The sequence below is a fragment of the Ornithodoros turicata genome, chromosome 5 (genome assembly GCF_037126465.1).
Source record: "Ornithodoros turicata isolate Travis chromosome 5, ASM3712646v1, whole genome shotgun sequence".
Lineage (NCBI taxonomy): Eukaryota > Metazoa > Arthropoda > Arachnida > Ixodida > Argasidae > Ornithodoros > Ornithodoros turicata.
Window position 1 is genome coordinate 2,282,902 of NC_088205.1, and position 24,140 is coordinate 2,307,041.

At 45.1% G+C, this 24,140-nt stretch overlaps 1 protein-coding gene across 1 annotated transcript in view; it reads left to right on the plus strand.

Moving 5' to 3' along the window:
• Positions 1–944: 944 nt before the first annotated feature.
• LOC135393793 (chorion peroxidase-like) overlaps positions 945–24,140 on the plus strand; it is a 104,949-nt gene continuing 81,753 nt past the window's right edge. The window contains exon 1 of the mRNA XM_064624065.1: positions 945–1,190. Coding sequence (XP_064480135.1) covers positions 1,171–1,190 — 20 coding nt within the window. The 5' untranslated portion in view covers positions 945–1,170. The remainder of the gene's footprint in view (positions 1,191–24,140) is intronic.

Below are 24,140 nucleotides of genomic sequence, written 5' to 3' on the forward strand. Positions count from 1 at the left end.
GTTCAAAGTGCAAGAAATATTCTGAAACATAATAGTATCAAGTGGGTCTTCATGTCGAGCATTTCTAGAAATTTGTAGAAATGCCAAATGGGGCTGTGCGTTTGTCTCCTACTTCTTTGTCTGCGTCCTTACCGCTGGTTAGCTTACACTTACACTGTTGGCCCAAGTTGCTTGAAATTTTAATGATGAATATCCAACAGGGCCACGTTGCTGCAGTATTTAATCGCATTTCTACAAGCAGTGCTTCAGTGTGTCTCGTAGTTTTTAGTCTTATTGCACCGTTTAACCGACTTTAATGGGTATAATTCATTACATTACATGTCAACACAAAACGACAAAAAAAAAGGACGCGTGATTTATCCAAAGCGTAATCAAACAGACAAGATGCCTTCGTCATGCCGTGAGCTGCTCACGGTTTCCATTCGATCCTTGATACACCTTCCGTCCAAGCCACTTTAAGTGATCCATACAGCCCTGGATGTGTATCGGTATCCTGGTCCCATCAATTTCCTCTCACAGTAAACACATTACATAGGTCAAACATATCAGTCAACACAACGTCACGCATCGCCATCCACGCAGGTCCCGCATCCCACAATCATCCACGCTAAGAAAAAAAGCACATACACACACACACGAACTTTCCCCCCTCCAGCGGTGTAACAGCGCGTTCCGTTACTCGTCCTTGGAAACCCTCTAAGGCATCGGGAAAGCCCTCTCGGACCACATACTAGCCGCCGCCATAAAAACAAACAGCAGCGGAACTGGGCCAAAAGCACCATTGCCTCCTCCCCCCACTTGGACGACTACTCCGAGAGACCCCCCGTCTCCTCCCTTTCGCTTCTGACCCCTCCGCCATCCGATCAATCCTCCTCACCCATCATATATATCAAAAAACAGGTCTCTCACGCGAATGTAGTCCACTAGCCCGCTGCTACGTTTCTTGCAGCATCATCTGCATAGTGGTTCATATTCTGCACGTGGTCCATCATCCACCCTGCAGGATCTGCAGGCAGGGTTGATTACTTTCATCGACGGCCACCGTGTGCATCTGCGTTGAGACAACTGCGTGGTGTGTTTGTTTGGAGGTGTTGTGGGATTCCTGGGTGACACTTGCCTGCTTTCGGTTTTGGACTACCATATACAAGGAAGGAACTGTGAATAGACGGCATGACAGCGTGGATATTGAGGTAGGTGATGCGAAGGGAACTGCTTTTTGGTATCTTTCTGGGTTCGATGTGACATCGTACAGGTATATTTAGATGATGGTAAATTTATCCCGCATTATAAACGCGGTGAAAGAGCTACCAGGCTACCAACCTTGTTGGTCTAGCAAAGCAAATAAATAAAACCGGGAACGAAAAGGAGAAGAAATAATCAAACGTGAATAAATTCAGCGACCACTATACTCCGTTAACTCAGCATCACCTTTCCATTACTGTGTATTTTTGGCCTGACTTACTTTTCGCTGTCATTGCCCCCACATAAAACTATCTGCTGCAAGTCGGGACAGTTGGTCAACGTACACACGGGAAGACAAAAATACAGATGACAAAGAGCAGCGCTGTCCGTTACCTACCTCACTCGACTCCGATCTTTTTCTGAAACAAGGTTAAAATCCGGGCGGGTTGGTGGTACATTCTAAAATCGTTAAAACCCCAGTACAGGGGAAGTGGAGTGTTGTCTCGTATTTGTCTTTCATCGTCTTCCCCTGCACTAAGGTTTTAACGATTTTAGAGCGATGTTTTTCATCCCGCGTCTTTCAATAAAGAGTTTTAGTACATCAGACAATCCACAGAGCGACCGCTGTGGCGTCGCTCATGACCTCAGTTGTCTCGCGACGTAAACCCCCAATTATTATTATTATTATTATTATTTCAGTACATCAGAAGAACTCTATGAAAACGATATGACAAAGGAAGTCATTAAATCCAAGCTTAGCAATGTGATGTCACTCGCTTGGAAGAAACAGGGCGATTGAATTACCATGTTTTCGGAACCTTTGTCTTGAACTCCTTCCGATCGGCTAAACCTCCCTAATATCTTTCGATACATCAGTAAATGCTGATTTGCACCGCGAATTTACGAATTTGCCGCCCCCTCACAACCCCAACCGCTGCACCGACAGATTATCAATTTTCCAACCTTCAGTTCCGGTTTTAGACGGGTTACGTCAATGTTTTGGCCACTCTTCCAGGTGGAAGACTTCCACCCCATTTTGCAGCCTCTCCTTAGGTTCGTTTCCTAGTCCCATTCCCTCGTGAACTGTGCTAACCATCGTATAAAGACGACGGCGATCGCATTAAGCGCCGCCTGGATTAAGAAAGCGCAACGCTTCAGCAACCACGTATTAAAGCTGCCGACCGCTCTAATTTTAGCACCCCCATCCCAACGAGCGCTCTAAAAAGCCTCCCCGTGCACGGAAGCAAATCCTTTCTTCGCAGCGTGCACACCCGAGGCCAACGCCATTTCCAATGCAGCTTAAGACGCCAAACGTGGCGGGACTACTTCTGGAGACCGGTCACATGTGAAGGAGACACTTCTTATCGAACGTTTGTTAGCCTTCTTCGGACCTACAAGGCAAACGAGAAATCATACAAGAATTACGCGTTCTTAAGTAAAATAATCATCGCCAGGTGCGTTAGTTGTCACACCATTACTATTTTTCGAGCAGAACTGCAGGCAACGTACCCTCCGTATATACAAGAAAGAAAGAAAAGAAGTAGGTTGAGGAACAATTACAGCTTGCAGTCCTCTAGATTGCAATTGCTCCTCCATTTTAGTTTCCTGACCCTGAAATTTACTCCTCAGGGATGGATGTCAATAGTTCCTAAACTTCGAATAAACTTCCGTCGATATCCCAGTGCATCTAGTCCCAAAAAGGGCTTAAAGTTGCTCTTCTTCCCCCCCCCCCCTTTTTTTTAAATATGTTGTAGGACGACTCATTCCTTCGTTCAGCCTATCAACGTTCATTATTAGCGTTAACGATGTGCGTCATTGCGCATCACGCGAATGGCTATGGCATTGGCAGAGGAACACCTAGTACTGATTGCATCAGCGCGAGAATGTCTTCCGCAGAAGGCTACTGTCGCTGGAACCTCTGAGAGGAACAGTGCAGTTGAACGTTCCACAGAGCAGCGTACGTGGGAGCTCGTGAGGAAGACGCCTTAGCTGTTTTCTAACCGTCTTGTACATCAATGGCTGTGGCTCAGCAATCATTATTCTTGTTACTTTAGTAGAGAAACAAAATTGCCACATGTTCTTAAACGGCTACAGTAAGCAATGACTTTCCCTGCCTGCTATTGCAAGAAAGGCAAACGTTGCGTATATACAAAGGACAAACAGTGCACAAGTTGCCTGCGAGGTTTGTTCCTCCAGATCCTCTGTAAGTTTAGAAGGATCGTGTCTGCCAGGCAGGCCGCCCTTCTGCAAGCGATACGACACGATAGGATGCGTGAACCAATGATACCGTAAACCCTCTATTCCGTCAAATCTCGTAAAGTGGATACGGCTGCACGAAGTAGACAAGCAGCCTTTTTCCATTTTCCGTCGTTTTATTCTTCCTTCGTTTTTTTATCATCTCTCACCGTATCGCACACACACAGAAAGGGAATAAAACACTAAGAAGCGCCTCCGAACAAAAAAAGAAATAGTTGTCTCGTATGATAATATTTACGGAAATCCACGACAGATCCCGGTCAGATTCTGGCGTCGTCCATCATTCCGCTAAGTAAGTGACGCATTGCACACGCCGTCGCGGTCACGTGAACTCCGGGTGACGTAACCTGTAGGGGCCGAACAAACGCCTGCGTGGAACCCAAGTGAGATTCTCCAACGTAACGGCACTTTTCTGCACTACGCGGCAAGCCCTGATGCATTTCGAGGCCAGCGTAAAAGGGGGTTATCGACGACTACTGCATCCGTGTATCGTTGTTCTCCGTGTGTTTCAGATCGACATCACGGCAAGGCTGTTGGCGTCCGATAGTTCGAGACGGATAACAAAATGTGATGGAATTCTTTCACACGACGTGAAATGAATGGAGTTGCGTTGAATAAGAAATCCCAGACAGATAAAAGAAAAAAGAAAGCGAAAGAAAAAAGGAGGAGGTATCGCAAGATGGAGGTACACGTTCCGGTCCAGGTGATTCCTCAGTTGGAGGGCATAAGTTCCCCAAGTGGAAAACTTCTTTGGTATAGCTGTATTGCTGCTGGCTATACCCTAAATTCACGCGTGCTTACAGTAAAGATACAGCATAGTGCCTAGCAGCAATTACAGCAAGCCGTGCACTGTGATTCCTAAATGCAGATTGTGTCGTTGACATGTAAAGGCCTGAAGGTGATTCAACCCTAGCAAATTTCAAAGCGGTTGAGCTTCCCAACGCGGAGTTATAATACGAATCGTGCGAACCCGATAGTCAAAGCAATCAAAATGGCGGTTGAGACGCTGCTACTCAGACGCACAGTGCTGAGGCGGCTGTTATCGCAGAACAGCTCACTGCGATAATAGCCGCTTCAGTGTTTAATGAAGCCGCTTTAATTAATTAATTATTTGCTGAATTTAAATCACTATTCCATTTTCCGTTACAGCATAGTTTTACCAGGACATTACCTTCCGCAATGCCGCATGACCAATCATTGGTCCAAATAAGAGAAGCAGCCTTCTGCATTATGTGGAACGTCGCATGTATAGCGATATTGGTTGGCGTCGTTATGCATGCTGCACCGGTAGCTTAGCCAAGAGAATGCGAACAATACAGTCACCGGTGCCGTTAATTCAAAGCACGTGGCCGGGTAAGACGCTGGTGTGGGCGTATGCGGCTTTTCTGCAGCCTTCACGCAAGGCCGATACAGATACCATGCAAATGCCAGCACAGATAAGAAGCGTCAGGGACTCCTGTACAGGTAGGTTGCGCTTAAACTTTAAAGCGTAAAAGATAAACGACAATTCTGACATCATGTCAGAGCTATACACGGAGCGTTACAGAAAGCCCACACGGAATAGCAGAGCAAATAGCAACAACAGCAAGTTCATGATGACGATGACATGGGATCATTCACAGCTGGGGTGCAGTAGCCTACCCCATGACATGTGAAGCATTTGATGACTGATAGAAGGATGAAGTGAAATTAGTTGAGTAGAAGTCCTTCACGGAAGAGATGAGGTGTCCTTGGGTGAAAAGAGGATGAAATCAAAGAAAGGAATAAGAACAGAAAGGTGCACCGCGAGTCATTGGAGCATCATATGAGCTCGGAGTACAACATTAAAACCATCTGGAGCAAACCCGTGGTCGTCAGGAACATCGTAAACATTTGAAGCAAATCATCTCTTATTAGTGCACTACTAAGCACTTAATTCTCTTCTACGTAACGTATAACGGTTAAGCTTGACAGTTGCAGAATAAGGGCTTCGTACGGAACATACTTGACCGTCTGACGGACATCCCCGATGTAGACCATGACGATAATGACGCTGGACTTGTAATTATCCTTCAGCTTTCACGGTCAGCAGCGTGGCAACTCCCATAAGCAAGCTGACTGCACATCACGTGAGAAGCGTGCATGAAATAGACGAGTGCCTCCACTTCCTAAGTGGACGCTGAAATGACTTCGAGAGCAAAGTGTAAGGCTCTAGCGATCTAACAAACTTCAACACAAGCAACTATTACGTAGAGTCCTCGTTTGAAATGAAGATAGCATTCACTTGTTCCCGAAGGGGTATTCAGTATTTACTTGCTGCACAAGGCGTATCTCAACAGACTGCCTGGTAACATCGAGGAAACATGTCTTGAATGTTGAAAAGATTGAAAGTTGTTGAAGGTTCCACAAACGTCCAAAATTTGAGATTTTGGAGAATGACTACTGCGTTTATAAATGACTTTGTAACTGAGCTTTAAAATGTGTATGAGCGCACTCTATAAGCGATATCGTAATGTGCATACGGGCGCAGATCCCGGCCGCACGTCCTGCTGTAGTGGAGCGCAAGAGCGTGCCACTAACTGGCGTTCGTAAATAAGTGTGTATTTTGTATGGTTCATTACTACACTATCAATTCAATTCAATTCAATTTTATTAGTAGTATTTGCAATACATAGTACACAGTGGGGGGCCCCGTAGCATAGCTAGAGGTGGGGCCTCCCGGTGGGAGGTGGGGCCTCCCTAAGTGTGAATCACCCCATGCCATAGTCACGATTTATTTGTTTTTGTTGTTAGCAGGTGCATCTGTGTAAGGTTGATCGCGTACATATAGTGCTTCTAGCCAACCATCTTTCCCAATTCTCTTGTCTTATCCAGCGATTTGTTGAACTATGGGAGGGTATACGCTCTTCTGGGACACTTTGCATGCGTAGGATTTTTGAGTGAACGCACAGAATTATCCTCAGCAGAAGTTATGCGACGTCCCATCGCCTACGAACGCTACCGTGCGGCGAGGTGGCGCTGTTCTACAGTTCCGCAAGCAACGAATTTATCAACGACCGGCAAGGCCACTGTGGTCGATACCATTGTGCCAGTTCAGCCTCTCAGTTCGCATCTTACATCAGTATCCATATGATATTCCTAGAAGGCCCAAATGTTTCTTACGGTACGCTTGAGCAGCCTTCGTTCTTTGAACGCGTTGTTCAACAAATTATCGGACGAATGGTACACCAACAGGCCTGCCTAAACACTCACATATATCAAGATAACACAGGCGTAGAAAGCAGAGCTAACATTCGAAATCAATGTCATGTTCCAATGCTTAATGCTTAGAGAGCAACGTACTGAAACTTTCACAACATGTTTACGTTGCACGATATGGGACTCACGTGTAATGGACGCTTCCTCATCGGAATATTCTTCGGCTGGCTGCCCGACATCGCAGGCAAGGATCAAAAGAGAACGAGGGCACGTGCTTAGAGCCGCAATCTAGCAGACGCAAAGCTGCTTCTGTGTTGCATAAATGGTGAGTGCAGTACAATACACAGGCTCGAAATATCTCGGGCGATGTCAGATAGTACTGACACACTTACCAGATAATTAAAGGCAACAACGATGAATGTGCTGTCGGGATACGGATGAACGTATTTCTAATATGACGGTATCATTAATGCTCTCGTCCTCTTTTAAGAGATGGATGGACATGATTTTTATCTTCGTATGTTTTTTTATCTGATACGTGTGTTCTTCCACATTTGACATGTTTCTCGCCATATAAAAAAATTCAAGGATCGGTTACGCAATTGTAACGCGATTTTCAGCGTCAGCTGTGCGTGAACCAATTTTTGATGGCTGTTATAGTGCAATGGCGACCACAGGGGATCACGTGATGGGATAACACACCGAGCAATTGTAGAGGAGATGGTCTTCCTCCACACGAGTTCTGGCCGGCGGTGATTGGGGGGGGGGGGGATGACGTTCAATAATAATAATAAAAATAAAAAGAAGTAAGGTCTGCCTGCTCAGCCAAGGTGACAAGTTTCACTCCTGAAAAAAAAAAAAAGTAATGAAGACAGTCCCACGGACGAAGCGAAGGCCAGCAGCGCATCACGTGCACTCCGACGGATGTGTCTAGGACCTTGCGGGTGCAGGATATCTTCCAATGTGACAAAGGGAATTGGAAGAGCTCACAAGTGCGCCATTATTACGGTGATGGAATGTCCCAGCGGGCAGATGTTTGCGGCTTCACGTTAGGACGATGCCGGTATAGAACTGACTGGCTTGCACATCGTTGTCGTCTGTGGCAGCAGCAGATAGGTCGCCACAGACGACGACGACGACGACGTTATCTTTTCGCGTGATGGGTCACGTGACCGCCGTGCGTTTTTCTGCGCGCGACGACGCGATCTCGGATGGGTATGTCTGCCCTTAACAGCTGACGCTGTAAAACAAATAGGCCCGGATTCTCGCTCCGCCCTGAGGGTTAAGTGCACGCGCAGGGACCCTTTCGTCCATTCACGAAGCATGGACAGAAGGGCCCCTTCGCGTGCGCTTAACACTGAGGGCGAACCGAGAATCCGGGCCATAATCTAGTAGCCTTAGTAGCATCCATCGTCAATGGCGTACTCATGAGGGAGCGGGGAGGGGCACAGTTAAGGACATGTCCGGCTTAGCTAGACATATTTTTTCAAGAAATCTTCCCGGGAACAGTACTGCCAGCTACACTGTTCCGCGACCGATAGGCCGTATTCCAAGACACCGCTCAAGGCAGACTACGTTGACAAAGGTGCGCTCATCCAAAAAAGAAGAGCAGGTCCGCTTTTGCACCTCTCCCCCACCACCACCGCGTACTCGGATTTGAAGGGAGACCTATAAGCTAGACGGATTCCCTCACTGTACATATCTGCACGGCGAGCTATTGCTGGTAACAGTTGTGTCAATGTCCTAGAGTTCGTGGAACTGCTGTAACACGCCGGTTTCCGATAGTTTCTCCGTGGCAGAAACAAACCTACGGACCTCCCAACCACGATGTTAACGAAGAACAAAACATCGGAGGATTAGACTTGAAGATGTTATGACGTGTTAGGAGGTATTATAGCGACCGAAAAACACAATGTCAACGTATCCACACAGTATGCATTCGTATTATGTGTACGGGGAAGCCTGTGTCAAACATATACGCAATATTTTGTGACTTTTTTTTTTCTCGCGCTTTCGCACACCAATCACATATCACACGAATCACTGCCTTCGTGCGTCTCGGAGAAAGAGAAACCTTCTGCTAATCAGGCAGGAGGTTTGTTGAATAATTCAGTATTCAGTAGCAACGCATTTCTGCAGCTATTTTTCCATAGCATTCCAATCTCCTCCCATTCAAAGGCAACCAACGTATCCATTGAGAGAAACAAAAAGATAACGAGTACAGAGGCGATCACGTTCATCGACCTTCCATACGAATCAACCTCGTCAGGGCACTCTTACCGCGGCAACCTCCTATAAGCACTCTTCGCCGACTTTCTCTTCCTTCAAAGCCACGCGTTTTCCTTGTTCCTCTTACGAAAGTTTGCGAGAGAGACAATATTGGCCATACTCAGCAGTAGCACTGATAATCACACTAACCAGAATCATCCAGGAATGTCAGTAGAAGAAGCATGTCCCGTCTCTCTCTCACACACATTACTTAGCGCTTGCCTCTTATATACCCTCAGTACACCTCTACATTCAAGCTTCTTAAGACTCCACATTAGTAACTATCACTGAATCTCTACGAGAGACAGAGAGTACATCATTGAAAGAGGAAGACGGAAAAATTATCATAAAAATAGCCCGGACGGAAACGTGTTACAGATATTATAGGACGGGGACCTTATCACACATCTAAGTGACAATCCGAGATCACTCAAAGTGCCATCTACTGAAACGCAAGCAACTCGCAACAGATTCGCGAAACACGAGGAAATTAAAGAGCACAAACTATCTTGATGTTCAATTTTTATGCCGCAGGCTTCTAACCTACATTTATTTAGTAAGCCAGCACTTAACTACGCTGTGCACGGTTAACGACGTGTCGACTAAAATGCGCGAAAAAGGTGTGAAATATGCAACACACACTTATTCCCTTCCGCGAAGCGCTCAAAATAAACGTTGTATTACTTAAACTAACAAATACCTCCCGTCAGAGATGCAGAATACTTCCTTATTCAGAAAGCACCAAACATCCTCCTTTCGTAAATACCGAAATTACATCGCTTAGTTTTCGCATGTTCCCCTGTGCGAAAGCCGGTGATGCCTTTTGGTACTTGTTATGGTCGTGGTTCTGATAGGTAGGAAACCGCGACGAAACACGTGCTTGAGTGTAGCTTATATGTGAAGATGAACCAAGTGCAACTGCAACATAGATAAAGTACCAGACAATGAACGACAAACCTAAGCAGCTAGTTAGTGTGCTGAATAGGCTGCGACGAGCCATTGCGTGAAACGAACAACCAGAACAGACGACCTCTTTTGGTTACCCGTTTGCAAATCTGAGCATCTTCTAATCATCCACGAGGACTTTGCTTGCATCGATTTACCTAATAGGGGAATTCGTTTTGTTCCCCTAGAAGCAAAGCGCACGATCTGACAGGCAGCAAGATGTGTGGTACACTAATGTCGTGGTTCTGCGTGTACCGCGAGCTACCTTATGACGTTTCATGTAAATGGACAGATGTTCCAACAAATACGTTGCTGAATGAACAAGTGGAACGCGTTCTAATTTGCAATGTACTGATCGATGGCATATTCGTCCCGTTTTCCACTAAATACGTACCCCTGCAGTGCAGTACGCCTGCAGTGCAGTGGTAGAGGGGATGTGCATACATACCTCAGTCACCGAACACGCATGTCGAAAGACATCAGCCAATGTCATCGAGCACACCATCCAAACTAAACCATGACAAAATGTTGACGCCAACCTGTCTCCTATTTAAATCCTATCGTATCTTGGAAACTGTAATACATTCACATTAATTCACGTACATGTCCCTGGTCTCCCAGACTCCTGGTCTCCGGAGACTTTCTTATTAAAACTCAGCTATGTGATGTGGGCAAGACTTACGCTTGTCCCATCCTACAGTTGGCAATACAACTCAGCCATTCGAACACGTGTACATATTTTTTTTTTATTTACTAATCGGTCAACAATGCCGAGAAATAATTTTTCTGTATATTTATGCGGGTAGGTTCCCTATACTTGAGGACAAGACATATCCGGTATGTATAGGTTAGAGTTCCCATCGAACGTTACCGAAAATGTTTACAACACACAAATGCAAATATTTTGTTTGTAGCGCGAGGGCAGCAATGTTGTTGCAAATACGATGCGGTTAGGCATTGCGTCTTGTCCCATCCCCCATAAATAAATTGTAAATGTTTTGTGACTCATTTAATCAGTCTACAATATTGGGGTGTTTATACCCCTAAGCATTTGGTGTTATCAACGGGCAAACGTGAGGCAAGAAAAAGTCACGATGCAACAGCGTGTTACTTCGTTAATACTATTGTTAAATTATTTGCCCACATGTATGCTTGGCAGCAAGCTTGAAGCCCATGTGGGCCACTACGGTCTCTACGGAATCTAAAAGTCAAGAATAACCAAATAAATATGAACTCACCTACAAACGACACTATGCAACGCGCGCAACTGTCGCACATTTTTCCTGCCCATTGTTTTGCCGAACGCGCTGTATCATTATCTGTCTTGTGAATCTTCCATGTCGTTAACGCCCCAAGTTGAACGGAAATTTATTCCCGCCCAAATGCACTGATCTAACGGCACGCACTACCGGAACTGCCCCATGCTCACACAGGTGCAAGTGTGAACTACGAGCGATGCACAGCAATGACAACTAACGGACAATGCGTCACAGTTCATCGTTCTTTCAGCATTATGCATTTCACGATTCCTGCGTGAAAATCCCGCTCACGTAATAAAAAGACGCAAATAAAAGAGGGTTGTTCCCCGTAGGAAGTTGACACGAAGTTCGCGTGGTCGTTTGCGGAAAACGCGAAGGTAACTTGACCGAGTAGCCAAGTGTGTGGTAGAAAGTGAAGTCCTTTGTTATCCTTTTGTTTTGGTTATGAAAAAAGAAAAAAAACGAAACGAGGACAGAAGGCGCCGACACCCTTTGGTGACGGAGATCCGTTGGGTGCGGCTGGGCCTTTTGCGTAACTGTCTTCCCCTGACTACACACACCCATGCTGTTGCTTCTTGCATGCGTTTCGGCCACGCGACCCGAGTTGATAAGATCAAGTAGACCTGGTAAAACAATTGTAACATTTGTTTGACCAATCGCTGAGATTAGGCAAGTCTTTCCTGTTCTTTTTTTTTTTTTTTTAACAAAGGCTGAGAAACTGGACGTTGAATGTCGAACATCGAGTAGCCGTAAGTTCACAAACCTCTAATGCGAATGCGCTCCCCCTGATAAGTCCCCAAAAATATGGAGAAAAGTACAGTCAACCAAAGTGAAAGAAATACGGCTAACAGTAAATATTTGATGGCACGAATATTTTTTCTCTTTATTGATTGCTACAATGAGTTTAGTAATATTATTTTCTTTACTGATTGCGTCCTTTATGCTGACTAACCGACGGTGGGCATAAACTGGACCACCTGCAATCATCGAAAGTCAGAAAAGGAGGATGGGACGTTACAGACACTGAAAGATACCACAATCCAATTAATATCACCAAACAACATATCACTGCGTACGTGGCGCGCATATCGAGTGACTAGCATTCCCAACGCGCTTGATCGCTCGAACCATAATACACGGAAATCAACGAAACAAAAATCGAACAAGATACTTCTGTGCAGTCACACGCACAACACAATAGATGTCCTCGCCTGCGTTGCTGTACACACGTTTTCGCACACGTGGCCAAGCGGTAAGCATGGTAAGAGGGAGCATTCTCGAGGGCTATCATTACAGCGCATATGTAATAAGGGGCTAAGGCGTACCTCTAACGGGCGCTGCCGGTTGTTCGGGCAGGAAGTCCAGGAGCACCGTTAACACCGTGAATTGCCCGTACAGAAGCCGTGGAGTACACATGTCACAGAATTAGGTCTAGGTGAATGCGCTAAGAGTGCGGGGTGTGTAGCAGCACTCGGCTAACGCGTACTTGCATTGCGTGGAATGGAAACAATTTTAGTAGATAAGTCCTCGCGACGCGCATATAAGCTTTTCTGGATGTGGTTCAAGCCTACGTCTTTGTGAATCTCCGGTGGATGCCCAGGTACACGAATACCATCTTCATGCCCCATAAACGTCTACTTACCGAGACGTGCAAGGCAGTACTAAATAAACTCGTGGCCCCCGAACCGCTGTCCACGACCAGCAGCGAGTCTTCTTTTCTGGGGGTCCTTGCCCCAATTGAAGCACCACGTCCTTCTCCCTTCCGACATCTTCTCTAGGCTCTTTCAATGGATATGGTTATAAGAAAAAAGGTATTTGTAGCAGATTTACACGTAAGGTGTGTCACCCTATTCAACGCACCGGTGGTTGTGGTGGTGGTGGTGGTGCTGAAACAGCTCGCCGTTGTCGGTCTCACAGAGCTGGGCAAAGTCACGACTAATACCTTAGCTTCTACTGGTGGTGGTGGTGGCGGTGATGTTGAAAGGGCTTGCCGTTGTCGGCCTCGCGTATGTGGGCAACGTCACGACTGACGCCCTGGGGAAATGTGCGTCCTGGGCCGACTTCTAGGGGAACTGTGCCGACATATGTCTGAAAGCGTCTGAGGAAAACCCAGGAAAAACCCCGGACAGCACAGCCGGCACCGGGATTCGAACCCGGGTACCTCCCAGTCTCGACGTGACATGGCCAACACGCTAACCACTGAGCCACGGGAGCTGTACTGGTGGTGGTGGGTGGTGAAAGGGCTTGCCGTTGTCGGCCTCACGTAGGTGGGCAACGTCACGACTGACGCCCGGAGCTGTACTGGAGCTTCTACTGTACACAGGAGCTTCTACTGCATGCAGTGTTGACCAATGCTACTTCTCTTGCTCGATTTCATCTTTCTCTTCTATCTCGGGAAAGGGGGGTGGGGCGGTGGGTACACCAGCGGTCTGCCTGCCTAGCCTAGCGCCATTTTCCCCTTTCCTTCCCTCTGTGCTCTCCTTTTCGACGAAACTTGGACCATTCGTCAAGCCAGGACAAGACAACTCTGCCGTCACATCAACGCGCGCTTTCAGCAAGCAGAGCAAACCACGAACCGCAAACAGTTACATTGCCCTGGTTAGCAATCCAAATATCGGCACCTCTTTTCCTGGGAAGTGGCACGCGCCAGCAGACGCTTCAGTCATGGGGTGTCACACCATCAGATTTACCTTCCATCTGACGAAACTCTGATTCCCCGTCTATCTTTGCAATTTCTGGGTGGACCTCACGAAGCGAGCATTAGTGTCAGTCCGAATGACGTGGACAGCTCAAACTGTGTTTCAAACTGAAGGAAAGTTGAGGTGCCATTGACACTGCGAGCGCGGATTCACGATGTCGGAATGCAGGAAGGCCAGCAATTAAAGGAGCTTCCTCGTAGAAAGAGGAAGGGTTTTATGACAAGAAATATTCAGTCTAACGTAACTTAGAAAAAAAGTGAAACGCGTATAGGGAGAACTTTCGCTTCCTCTGCTCTCTTTCAATTTTCGGCCGTGCTTCCGGTTCCTATTGCTATCAGTCACTGGAAGCATTCCTCGCGTGGACGCGTTTACGAAGGGTAGTTTCACGCGTTGAACACTGCGTTTTCAAGTGAGGGAAGTGGTGGATGTTGGATGGACCGTATGTGGTGTGACTTCCTGGCATGGTTCGGGGCACATCGGGTAGAATGTATAACACGGGAAACGGGACGACAGTCAGGAAAGAGGTACTTGGGGATGTACTTTCTTGGCCTTCAGTGTGTCGTGATATTCTACGTGGGTACTTTACCTCGTAAACTTTAACGAGGAGGATATGAACGAAGTGTATTCGACAGGAAAGGGCGAAGGACGAGGCTATCGCCTCCTCTTCTTTCCTTTTTGGTATTTACGAGAACATTACAATGCCCCACCTGCAGCTCTATCATTCATATCCTCATCACATTAACGTCTCCGTCGCATCTTTAGTATATTTTATACAACCGCGCTCGAAACTATTGCTGGCCGGCCTACTGTCCTCCCTTCAGTCTACACCTGTACGTCACTTGTAGCCTCAGTTGCTTCGCGGCGTTAACAAGGAAACAAACAAAACTGTTGCTGGATGGTGAGTCCATCGTATCTTTCGAAAAATTACTTTATATATACCGGGTGTTTCACGAAAAATGAGCCCAAGTTTAAACATAGGTTCATCGCACACCAAAAAGACGAACTGCATAGCGTTATCAAGTATTTCTTGTTTTGTAATTGACTAACTAATCAAATGAAATTAATTAGTTTACGATAAGGATTTATCAGGATTATAAGGTTTATAATAAGGATTAGAGCAAAAATGTCAATGAGAAAGTTGTAGCGGGCGATAAAACGACACGAAACCTGTTGACTCCAATTTTGTACCTCCAACGGATCTTTTTTTTTTTTCGACACGACAACTTTCTCATTCGTATTTTGGCTCTAATCCTTATAATACAAAACCTTACTAAATAATTTGTTAATTTTTTTTATTTATTTATATACCTTAAGTGCCATAGCTATGGCATTACATAAGGGGGGGAACAATATGGAAAGAACACATATCAAAAGCACGACAATCACAAGAAAAACACAACCATACAGCAGTTACGTACTCTAAGTAGAATCTCTCGCAGGCCCCAGTAAAGGAATCAATATTACTATTCATGACAACATCTTCAGGCAAAGAATTCCAATCACGGATGCCTGTCTAAAGGGGGGGAATTATAAAAATAGTCTATCATGCCAAATGTCCTCTTAAGCTTATGATGGTGGTCAAGACGGGCCGATAAGTGGTGGGCTGGTTCAATATACAAGAGCCATTGAGGAAAAGCCGAAAAATGTTCACCAGCCTTTTAACCTCCCTTCTGTTAGCAAGAAGTGGGATACAATTTGATTGCTTGAATTCAGTAATGCTGGTCCACTCATATTTTTTAAAGATAGAACGGACTGCCCTATATTGAACGGCCTCGATTTGTTCAATTAAATACTTCTGGAAGGAATTCCAAATAATGGACGCATATTCCAATTTACTGCGGACCAAAGTGTTGTAGGCCATTAATCTAACATCTGTAGATGCCAAGCGCAATACACGTCGTAAAAACCCCAGAGTATGAGTTGCTTTGTGAGAGATTTCATTAATGTGATGTGACCACGACAAGTTATGAGCCAAATGAACCCCCAAGTACTTATATATCATGACCTTCTCTAGATTATTATCACAAAATACGTAGGTATTACAGTATTGCGTCTTCGCACTAGAGAAGGTCATAAATTTACTTTTTTCTACATTAACCTACTACAATCTACTTTAATTAATTAATAAATTGCAAAACAAAAAATAGTTTGAGTATACACACACCACTGGTAACATCATGCAGTCCGTTTTCTTGGTGTGCGATGAATCATTTTTTTTTTACTTTGGCTCATTTTTTGTGAAACACCCTGTATATATAGATGGCTATTTAAAGGGTCTACAGGTTTCATTAGTTCACCTTCCCAACCAGCGTGTTTTCCCCTCGATCATCCACATTCTTCTTTTTTTTAACTCATCATCTGTGCGTGGCGCTCCATAACCAGAGTAGCTTTTTCGTCACTAAACACCAAATCATCAGCATTACATAATTCTGAATTCACCTTCCTTTCAGAAATAGGAGTCTGACAGGCCCCTCCTGGATTAATTGATTGATTGATGGACTGGGCTGAAGATCCGAGAATAATCTTCTGTAAAAACACACCCATGGTAAATGTTGGTACTGTCAGCAGCATATGAAACAGACAAAGTACTAAAGCGAGATAACGCAGGGTTTGTCGTTGACACATTGTTGTTGTTGGCGCATTCGCATGCGCGTCAATATTGTTTCCAAAAAGAACGACGAAAAAAAAAAAAAAAGAAGGAATATGCAACAGATAGCTTCTCCGGGCACTACTACTAAGCTTTTTTTGCTTTTCTATGCTCTTTACTGGAGTGAAGCAACTGTTAATAACAATGCGAAAGCCGATATTAAGTTATCAAATGCTACAAAAAAACCTTGACAGATGAGCATATCTCTATGGCTCTCATGGAAGCGGACCGCGCTGCTCATGACAAAACATAGAAGTGGTCATCCTGATGTCTACTTGTTCTCTAACCAGGCACATTATTTTTCTTCAATTGCTGAAAAGACTCGTAGTTACTTCCTATAGGCTCCGTCACACTATTGTATAAAGTATTATCACTGCAGTTACGCGGATGATTCGGACAGATACTTTAACTATAGGAGGATGAAAGAGACGGTTTAAAAAAGGTCAATCAATCAATAAAAAAAAACATAGATGGACACGATATCGTCATCACCACCGTTCCAACGTTCACTCAAACCGACAAACGAAAGGTAATGCGTGAGCAGAGGCATATTCAGCAGAGAGGAAAAAGTGGGTCGTCAAACTCCAAACCGGATCGAAAGCCCGGGGCCACCAGCCTTATCTTAGTAGAGCAAACATTTTGCTGGGGTGCAGGTGTCGCTACAACAGGGCTGTGAATGGCTTTCTGGGAGTCACCAAGGCGTTAAAGTCGCACGTGCACATCCAACCCTGCGCACATGCTCACGTCACTTTCCGCTCACTCAAGTGCAACGGGTGCCCATAAGGCGATGAATACTCAAAAATAGCCAATACATTACAGATTTATCCGACGATTTCAAAATGTAAATATTGCTATTTCTGATTATTCTAAATTCCCCCATACGTATTGCCATATGTCGCCGTGATCAGAATATATTTATTGGTTCCAGTAATGTATAATTTCCCTCCGCTGAAGTACCGCGCAATACATACTGGCAAACTGAACGCGTGCTTGAATTATGCTGGATTTTAGATGCACATTAACGCACTACGGATGGCCTACTCTTTCTGCGTGTGTTACTTATGTGGTGAATTGTACATTTTCGTATTCTGGGTACCAGAAATGTTTGCAGAGGGTACAGCATGCAAGACATCCTCATATCGCTCCTGCTCCTGTACTGCGAGTGATCGCCTGCTGGTGTGGCGGCATGTTACTCGAGAGGTATGGTGCGTTCTGGGTCGACTTCACAGGAAACTGTGCCAACATTTGCCTTACAGCCGTGTGAGGAAAACCCACGGGAAAACAGCTAGGGAGCACAGCGGTTGCCGGGACCCTCGTATTGTCATCCAATTTCCAAATCCATGTCATCCACAACAAAACTACGATGTCACGATGTGTGGATGTCATCCACAACAAAACTAAGTACTTTACATCCATGCAACGAGTCATATACACCCACAGATATCCATCTTGTACGAATACAAAATAGAGCACATGGACGGACAACTACGCGTGAATGCGTACACTGTCGATAAGAACCGATACGTTCGATAACGATAACCGATAACGATATTGCATGTGAGAATGGAATACCCTTGCAAATAACTAACATATTCAACTTCCTTTCAAAGCCCTTCAAGTTTGCCAGAGTCACAATGTTTCGACTGGAATGCACTTATGGAAACCAAAACAGTTTGCACACGAGTGCGTGTCTATGTTTTTGGGTCTCGAAGACAGACAAAGATAAAAAACAAAAACATTATCGATATTCAGTTACTAAATGTTTCCTGCATACGTCGACTGCGTAGTACACTGCGTGGTCGCTTCAAAATGCAGAATGCATACCGCACGGAGCGGCCAAAAGTAGGACGCAGTCCTCGCCCGAATACATTACCACAAACCGCAACAAAAACGACCAAAGAGAAAGGGGAACGCTACTAATGGTACGTCTCATGAAAGGCGCCGGTCTAGTGACAGTAAAGATTACAGAGAGTAAGGAATAACGCGGTAAATCCTAAAATGTCGTTTTACGCAATCAGTTTCGAAGGTCGCCTTCACTTTGCATGTAAACTAATGCAGCGAGGCACAGCTGAGTGTGAGAACCGGCCTGATTAGTTAGTGCAAAAGTATTCAAAGAAACGTGTTGCGATAACGAGAGATAATGGTTCTTTTTTTTTTTTTTTGTCAATTGGACGGACTACCTTGGTTATCTCAATGTCATTTTAGAACCGCATAGTTACTATATATCACTACAGTCAGCACGTGGCGAAGAACAACAACAACTTTATTGCGAGATGATGAATGGGGAGTTTCACCGCCAGGGGGCGATACTCTACCCCATCGCTGGTGGTGATGCGGGGAATGGAATAATGAGACCCTTCACAATAAGGATCGAAGTCTTATGGTGTCCAAGAAGGTCAAAAGAGCTTTGTGGGCAGAGCCTTGGTCGGTTGAATTTGACCAGGGACCCAGCACTTTTGAGAGACAGAGGGTGGGGCGAGAGTCCAGCTGATTAAGAGACCCGGAGGGTGCGGTTCTGGAAGGTGGGTAGTGTGGGCAATGAAGAAAAATGCGCTCTATAGATCTTCTAGAGCACCGCAGTGACAGCACCTGGGAGAGTCAACTTGTCTCAAGCGGTCGGTTGTGTCGGGTGATATCCGAATTCGGAATTTTCTCAATTCATAACAAGGTCGAGAGCCCCAATACGTTTTTGTTTGTTGCCCCTGTGTAGTTATACCAGTGGAAGTCAAATGTGGGGGGCTTAATTAATCGCTTCAGCGTCGTTACGATCGTTACAAGCTAACGAGTGACGGGAAATTGAAAAAGGCGGGCGGGAAATTCAAAAAGGGTACCTCTGACACATTGCGCGTGAAGTAATACCACGCCCTTCACGTACCGCGCAGGTGTTTTATCATGTGCCCTTCCCGACGAGTGCCCCGCCCCTCGTTAGCTCGTAACGCGTACAAGCGATTAAGCCCCGTGGCTCGGAAACCGTAAGGAAGAACGTTTCGTAATCCAAAGTAAGAAAAGCGCAGTAAACTTTAGGATATGTTGATGACGATCGCTTGTACAATATTTGATGTCGTGAGTTTTACAAAAACACTTAAGGAGGGCCGCGAACACTTAAGCTATCTCCAAAATAATAATGCAGACGCGATCATGTAAGGCTATATGCATAAACCTTCACGTGTCTTACCTTCCTATCCGTACCATGTTCATTGGACAGGCTCTCTTTATGCTGGCCCTCGTAGCATGCTCTAATGCCACAGAAGGGTACGGAACATCTGAAGAAAAAAATAGATAGACGAAAAAATCGTTAAAATAAGGAAGGAATGCAACACCTAGAGAGAACCCGTCCTTTTTCCAGCACTGAAATGCTCACGTCCATGTCAATGTTCTCTGAACATCTCAATAGGGCGCATTTGTTACGCAATGTACGCAGTTTCCTAGATTTACCCGAGGCTTCTACTCAAACAAAAATAGTATTATGTAACACTGACCTTAGCTTTCGTCAGCTATACAGTAATACGGAATACGGTACGCATCGTGCTCAACAGCGGAAACAGAAGGCCGTACGCTGAAGGCGCCACCTAACAACAAGGTTACGTGTAGCCAAGCCATTTCAATGCAGACGACGGACGCCTTCCGTAGGCTTGATCGCCAACGCCCCCAATCAACCAATGAAAGTACCGTTGCTTATCGTTACAAAATAGATAAATGTGCTGCCGCCGCAGCTTGTAGAGCATTTCCGCTTGCCGAAACTTCCGTAAACAAAAGAAAACGAGGGAAGAAGAAGAAAAAAAAAACACGCGATGACATAGAGATAAAGGGGACTTATGCACGCACCGCAGGCAAATGCCAGCGTGTGGGGCTGAGGCTCGCGTGAAACATGGTGGAAACGCGGGTGGAAAGCGACTTCTCACAACTGAACGGCATTTGTTATAGGGCGTTTTTATCGGTGGGAAAAATCAAACAATTATGGAGCGTACCAACTTTGAGGTCGTGTAGTCGTTCTACATACCTAATTGACACTGCCTGCTCCCGCACTGCTTTGTTTCATTTTCTTTCTTTTCTCACTTCTTTTTTCGTACGTTTTGTGAGAGAAATGATGAAAGAGAGCAAAAACATATGTGTTCGAGTCTTATTATGTTCAGTCATGTGCTGACGTACGAGCTCGAAGGGTACTCTTTGATATAACCAACTATTGAAAACGTTAGGAAGGGAGTTGCCTCAGGACAGAAGCCGCCGATATTTCGAACAGAGACTGTTCTTCTTCTGGGCGAGACTGTTCTTCTTCCTATCGGCGGCTTCTGTCCTGAGGCAACTTCCTTCCTACATCTCTACCGGTTCGCTGGATTTCTACCCATCTATATTGAAAACGTAAGTTAGTTAGCACACTGAAGCTGTAGAACTAATAAATTTGAATATATAATTAAGTCTCTCAATGTAGTAATGAATTCATTAACTACCGTTATTGGCAATTTTTCCACAAAAAAAAGAGAGAGAAGAAAACGCGTTTGCACTTCACAGGCAAAACACGGGCCCGACGAATTATTTCGAAATCTAGTCTTTTCGTCTAATCCCACTGTGGCCGACTGCTGCATCGTAGGTTTGAAATGCACAGCCGCCTGTGAATGCCACGTTGGAAACCTGATCATTATCCAGCACTACTTTTGAGACAATAGCTGTAGCTCTAAACAAAGCACGTAACAACGCTTTGTGTAGTGGTCTCACGCTAAGTGAAACTTATACATTTCGAATGACATATGAGAGTCGTCGAAAAAAAGCTGTCGGTCGAGCGCACTGCCACATCTGAATCGCTCATGTTCTTCGGCACCTTGAGTCTTGTGTTGTGTTCGTCTGTTCGTGTGTTCCAGCCATATTTTTCGTTACCATTACCATTTATCTTTGCCATTTACAGATCAGAAATCAATTCAGCAGTAACGCAAAACAACGTGTGCTGTAAAGTTCTTAATATTTGCGAGCCGTTCATTTTCGCGAATTTCGACAATTGAAAAATAAGCAACTGTTACTGGCACGCGAAAATGTCTAACAAGGATTGAAGAATAAAAGAAAAAAGAAGGAACTATGCTGGAATTACAAACTTCACAGTTTGCACTCCTCGTAGTTGGCCGTACATACTGGTAAGTATTTGGACTGCTTTTCTGCGCAAGCGCGTGCAATGTCGCTTTTATCACTAAAACTCACATTCTCCTTTCTTTTTTATAACGCTCAAGTCAAATCAAACCAAATCAAATGCGGTACGGACATAGTCGGGCTTATCAAGTCAACCGAGCCAATAATTTTAGCATCCGGAATTCGCGAAATTTAGAGGCAGCGAATACGTGTTCCCCATATTAGCCGATACGCGAAAAATTTGGGTCGCTAAATTACAGGGTTCTCGAAAGCAACCCCTTCGAACGAGAGCCGCAGGAAATTCTCACTCTCGGTGTGTGGGGGAGGATATGTTTATTAAGAAAAAAGAAAGGAAAGTTGTGCTTCGACACTGAATTCGTCTAAATAGATAAGCCCTGAATATATGAGGCGCCTTGCAACAGTGAGAGAACATGGGAAAGATGCACGTTCAGGCAGCGACGAGGAAAAAAAAAATGTAAGCATGCGGCATAACATAGGAGAAACGGTCGAGGACGTTGCAACAAGGTCTGTACGTTACGGGTCGACGGACGAGGGGCCAACAAGCGGAGCGACCTTGGCTCGGCTACAGACCTCCTTTCTGGTTCCTGTTAGGACTAGACGACGAAGGAGGAACGTCTATCATCTGCCGTCCCAGCAGGACCCTTCTTCTTCACGTTGCTGTTTGTGTACGATGTTGGTCCAGCGTTGCGTCCAGAGGCACTTATCTACCGTAATAGAACTCGCTAAATAGCTCAGAATGGCGGCGACGTCGACAAACGCCTCGGTGTAACAACCTCACACTTGAACATTAAAGAAGTGCAGAAAAGCAAGCGAGCTACTCAGTATTATTCAAAATAGCAAAAACCTTGAGACTATAGGGACCACGTCTCTGTCTATACTTTGTCTCTGTGTGTCTGTTGCCACAGTACCAACTTTCGGGGTTTTACTATAATGAATCACACTTTATGACCCGCACATTGAAGTAGTGAAGTAGTGCGCATTATTAAACTATTGAAGTAGTGGAGGCAGCAATGAAGAAATGATCTGGCACAACGTAGGAAAGCTGCAATTGTGCAAGAGACGATCATGGCGGAAGGCACCGTGAGCTCCTCCCGCTAAGAGATCGTTCCAGCTTATGTTTCTTCAGCTCTACCTTATATTTGTAGCTCATAACGCTTTCGAACCATGTTGACCCACTTACAGACTCCCACAGGCAGGGTATGAACTTTGGTCCTCAATATTCTGCCTCGAAGGGCGCACGCCAACTTTATATAAAAAAAAAAAAAAAGAAACAAAGAGAAAAATGTTCACCCGATATATTAAACAGCAATATAGAGAACTAACATGTTTCGACAGAAACTGATCATGCGGGAAAGCTTTGTCCATGGGCCAATGACGGCTGAAAGGAAATGTACCTTTCTGGAAACATTCACAAAACGTTCAATTATCAAAATGGAAAGGCCCCGGATGAAACAAGTTCTGCGACTGGGGGCGGTGCCGTTGTACTGGACGCCTTTTTGCATTTCAGACCATATATTAACTTTGTTATCATGCAGACATCTAAAGAAACGCAACGTGAGCGAACTCTGAGGTTTGTTCGCGTAACACATGGGGAACGGAAGAAGACATTCTTGAAACGCCGCCTTGTACAAAGGTCGGACACGCTTGACGCACCACATGTTCCAGCGGGTGAACGCGAAACGAACAATCAGAAACACGGCATCGCGAATTGTTGGTGTATTTGAGGTATAGCGTTGTGGATCCCTGAATCTCAGTGTGATTTGCTCCCATTTCCAAATACTGCTTCACGGTCAGCTCAGACCGCTTGTTTTAGTCAGCCGCTTACTTTCTTTCTTGTTATGTTTTACTGCTAAAAAAAATGCATTCCGTATGAGGTAAATGGAGCGGAAGATTTAAGCTTTAACGCGCAAGACAGATACTGTTCATGATCGAAAGTGCTATTGTGAGGGCGTTCCCTTGACATGTAAGCAAGAACGTGTGCTGATGTCAGGTTGGAATTGAAGAATCGTCTTTTTGACGCACGCTGCACGACGGCTGTACAAATGTTTCACATTTCTTCACATTGAGACGGAAATGTGTTTCATTGGGGGAATACCAGAGCTTTTAAGAATCTTGAAATATGCTTTCTTCAGGGGTTGGAGTTCTTCTTCCTTCTTTCTTTTTTTTTCCTTCACATAGCACATTAAATCCAGCTGCATGCACTGGCTTACTGCGCTGCCTCAGCAGCTCGTCCATCAAAAACTCCCAAAGCCTGCCGTGGCTCGAGGTATTTGCCACATGATTGGCTATGGAATGTAATGGAACGACCTGGAGCTTCATTTCTGCTTGGCTTTACATTCGCGCACAATATATTTTTTTCATTCCATTTCATTGCATTTCATTTATTCATAACCCAAAGGCCCTAAAAGGGCATTACACGGGTGAGTAGGTGAGGCAGCAATACAACGATAATAAAACATTTAAAGAAGAATACATGTTATAACAAATACATGGTGACATAAATACGGCATAATGTTTCGTTTTCGTTAGCTTTCTTCACGTATACAGTAAATGCCTTCTATATGTCCAGTG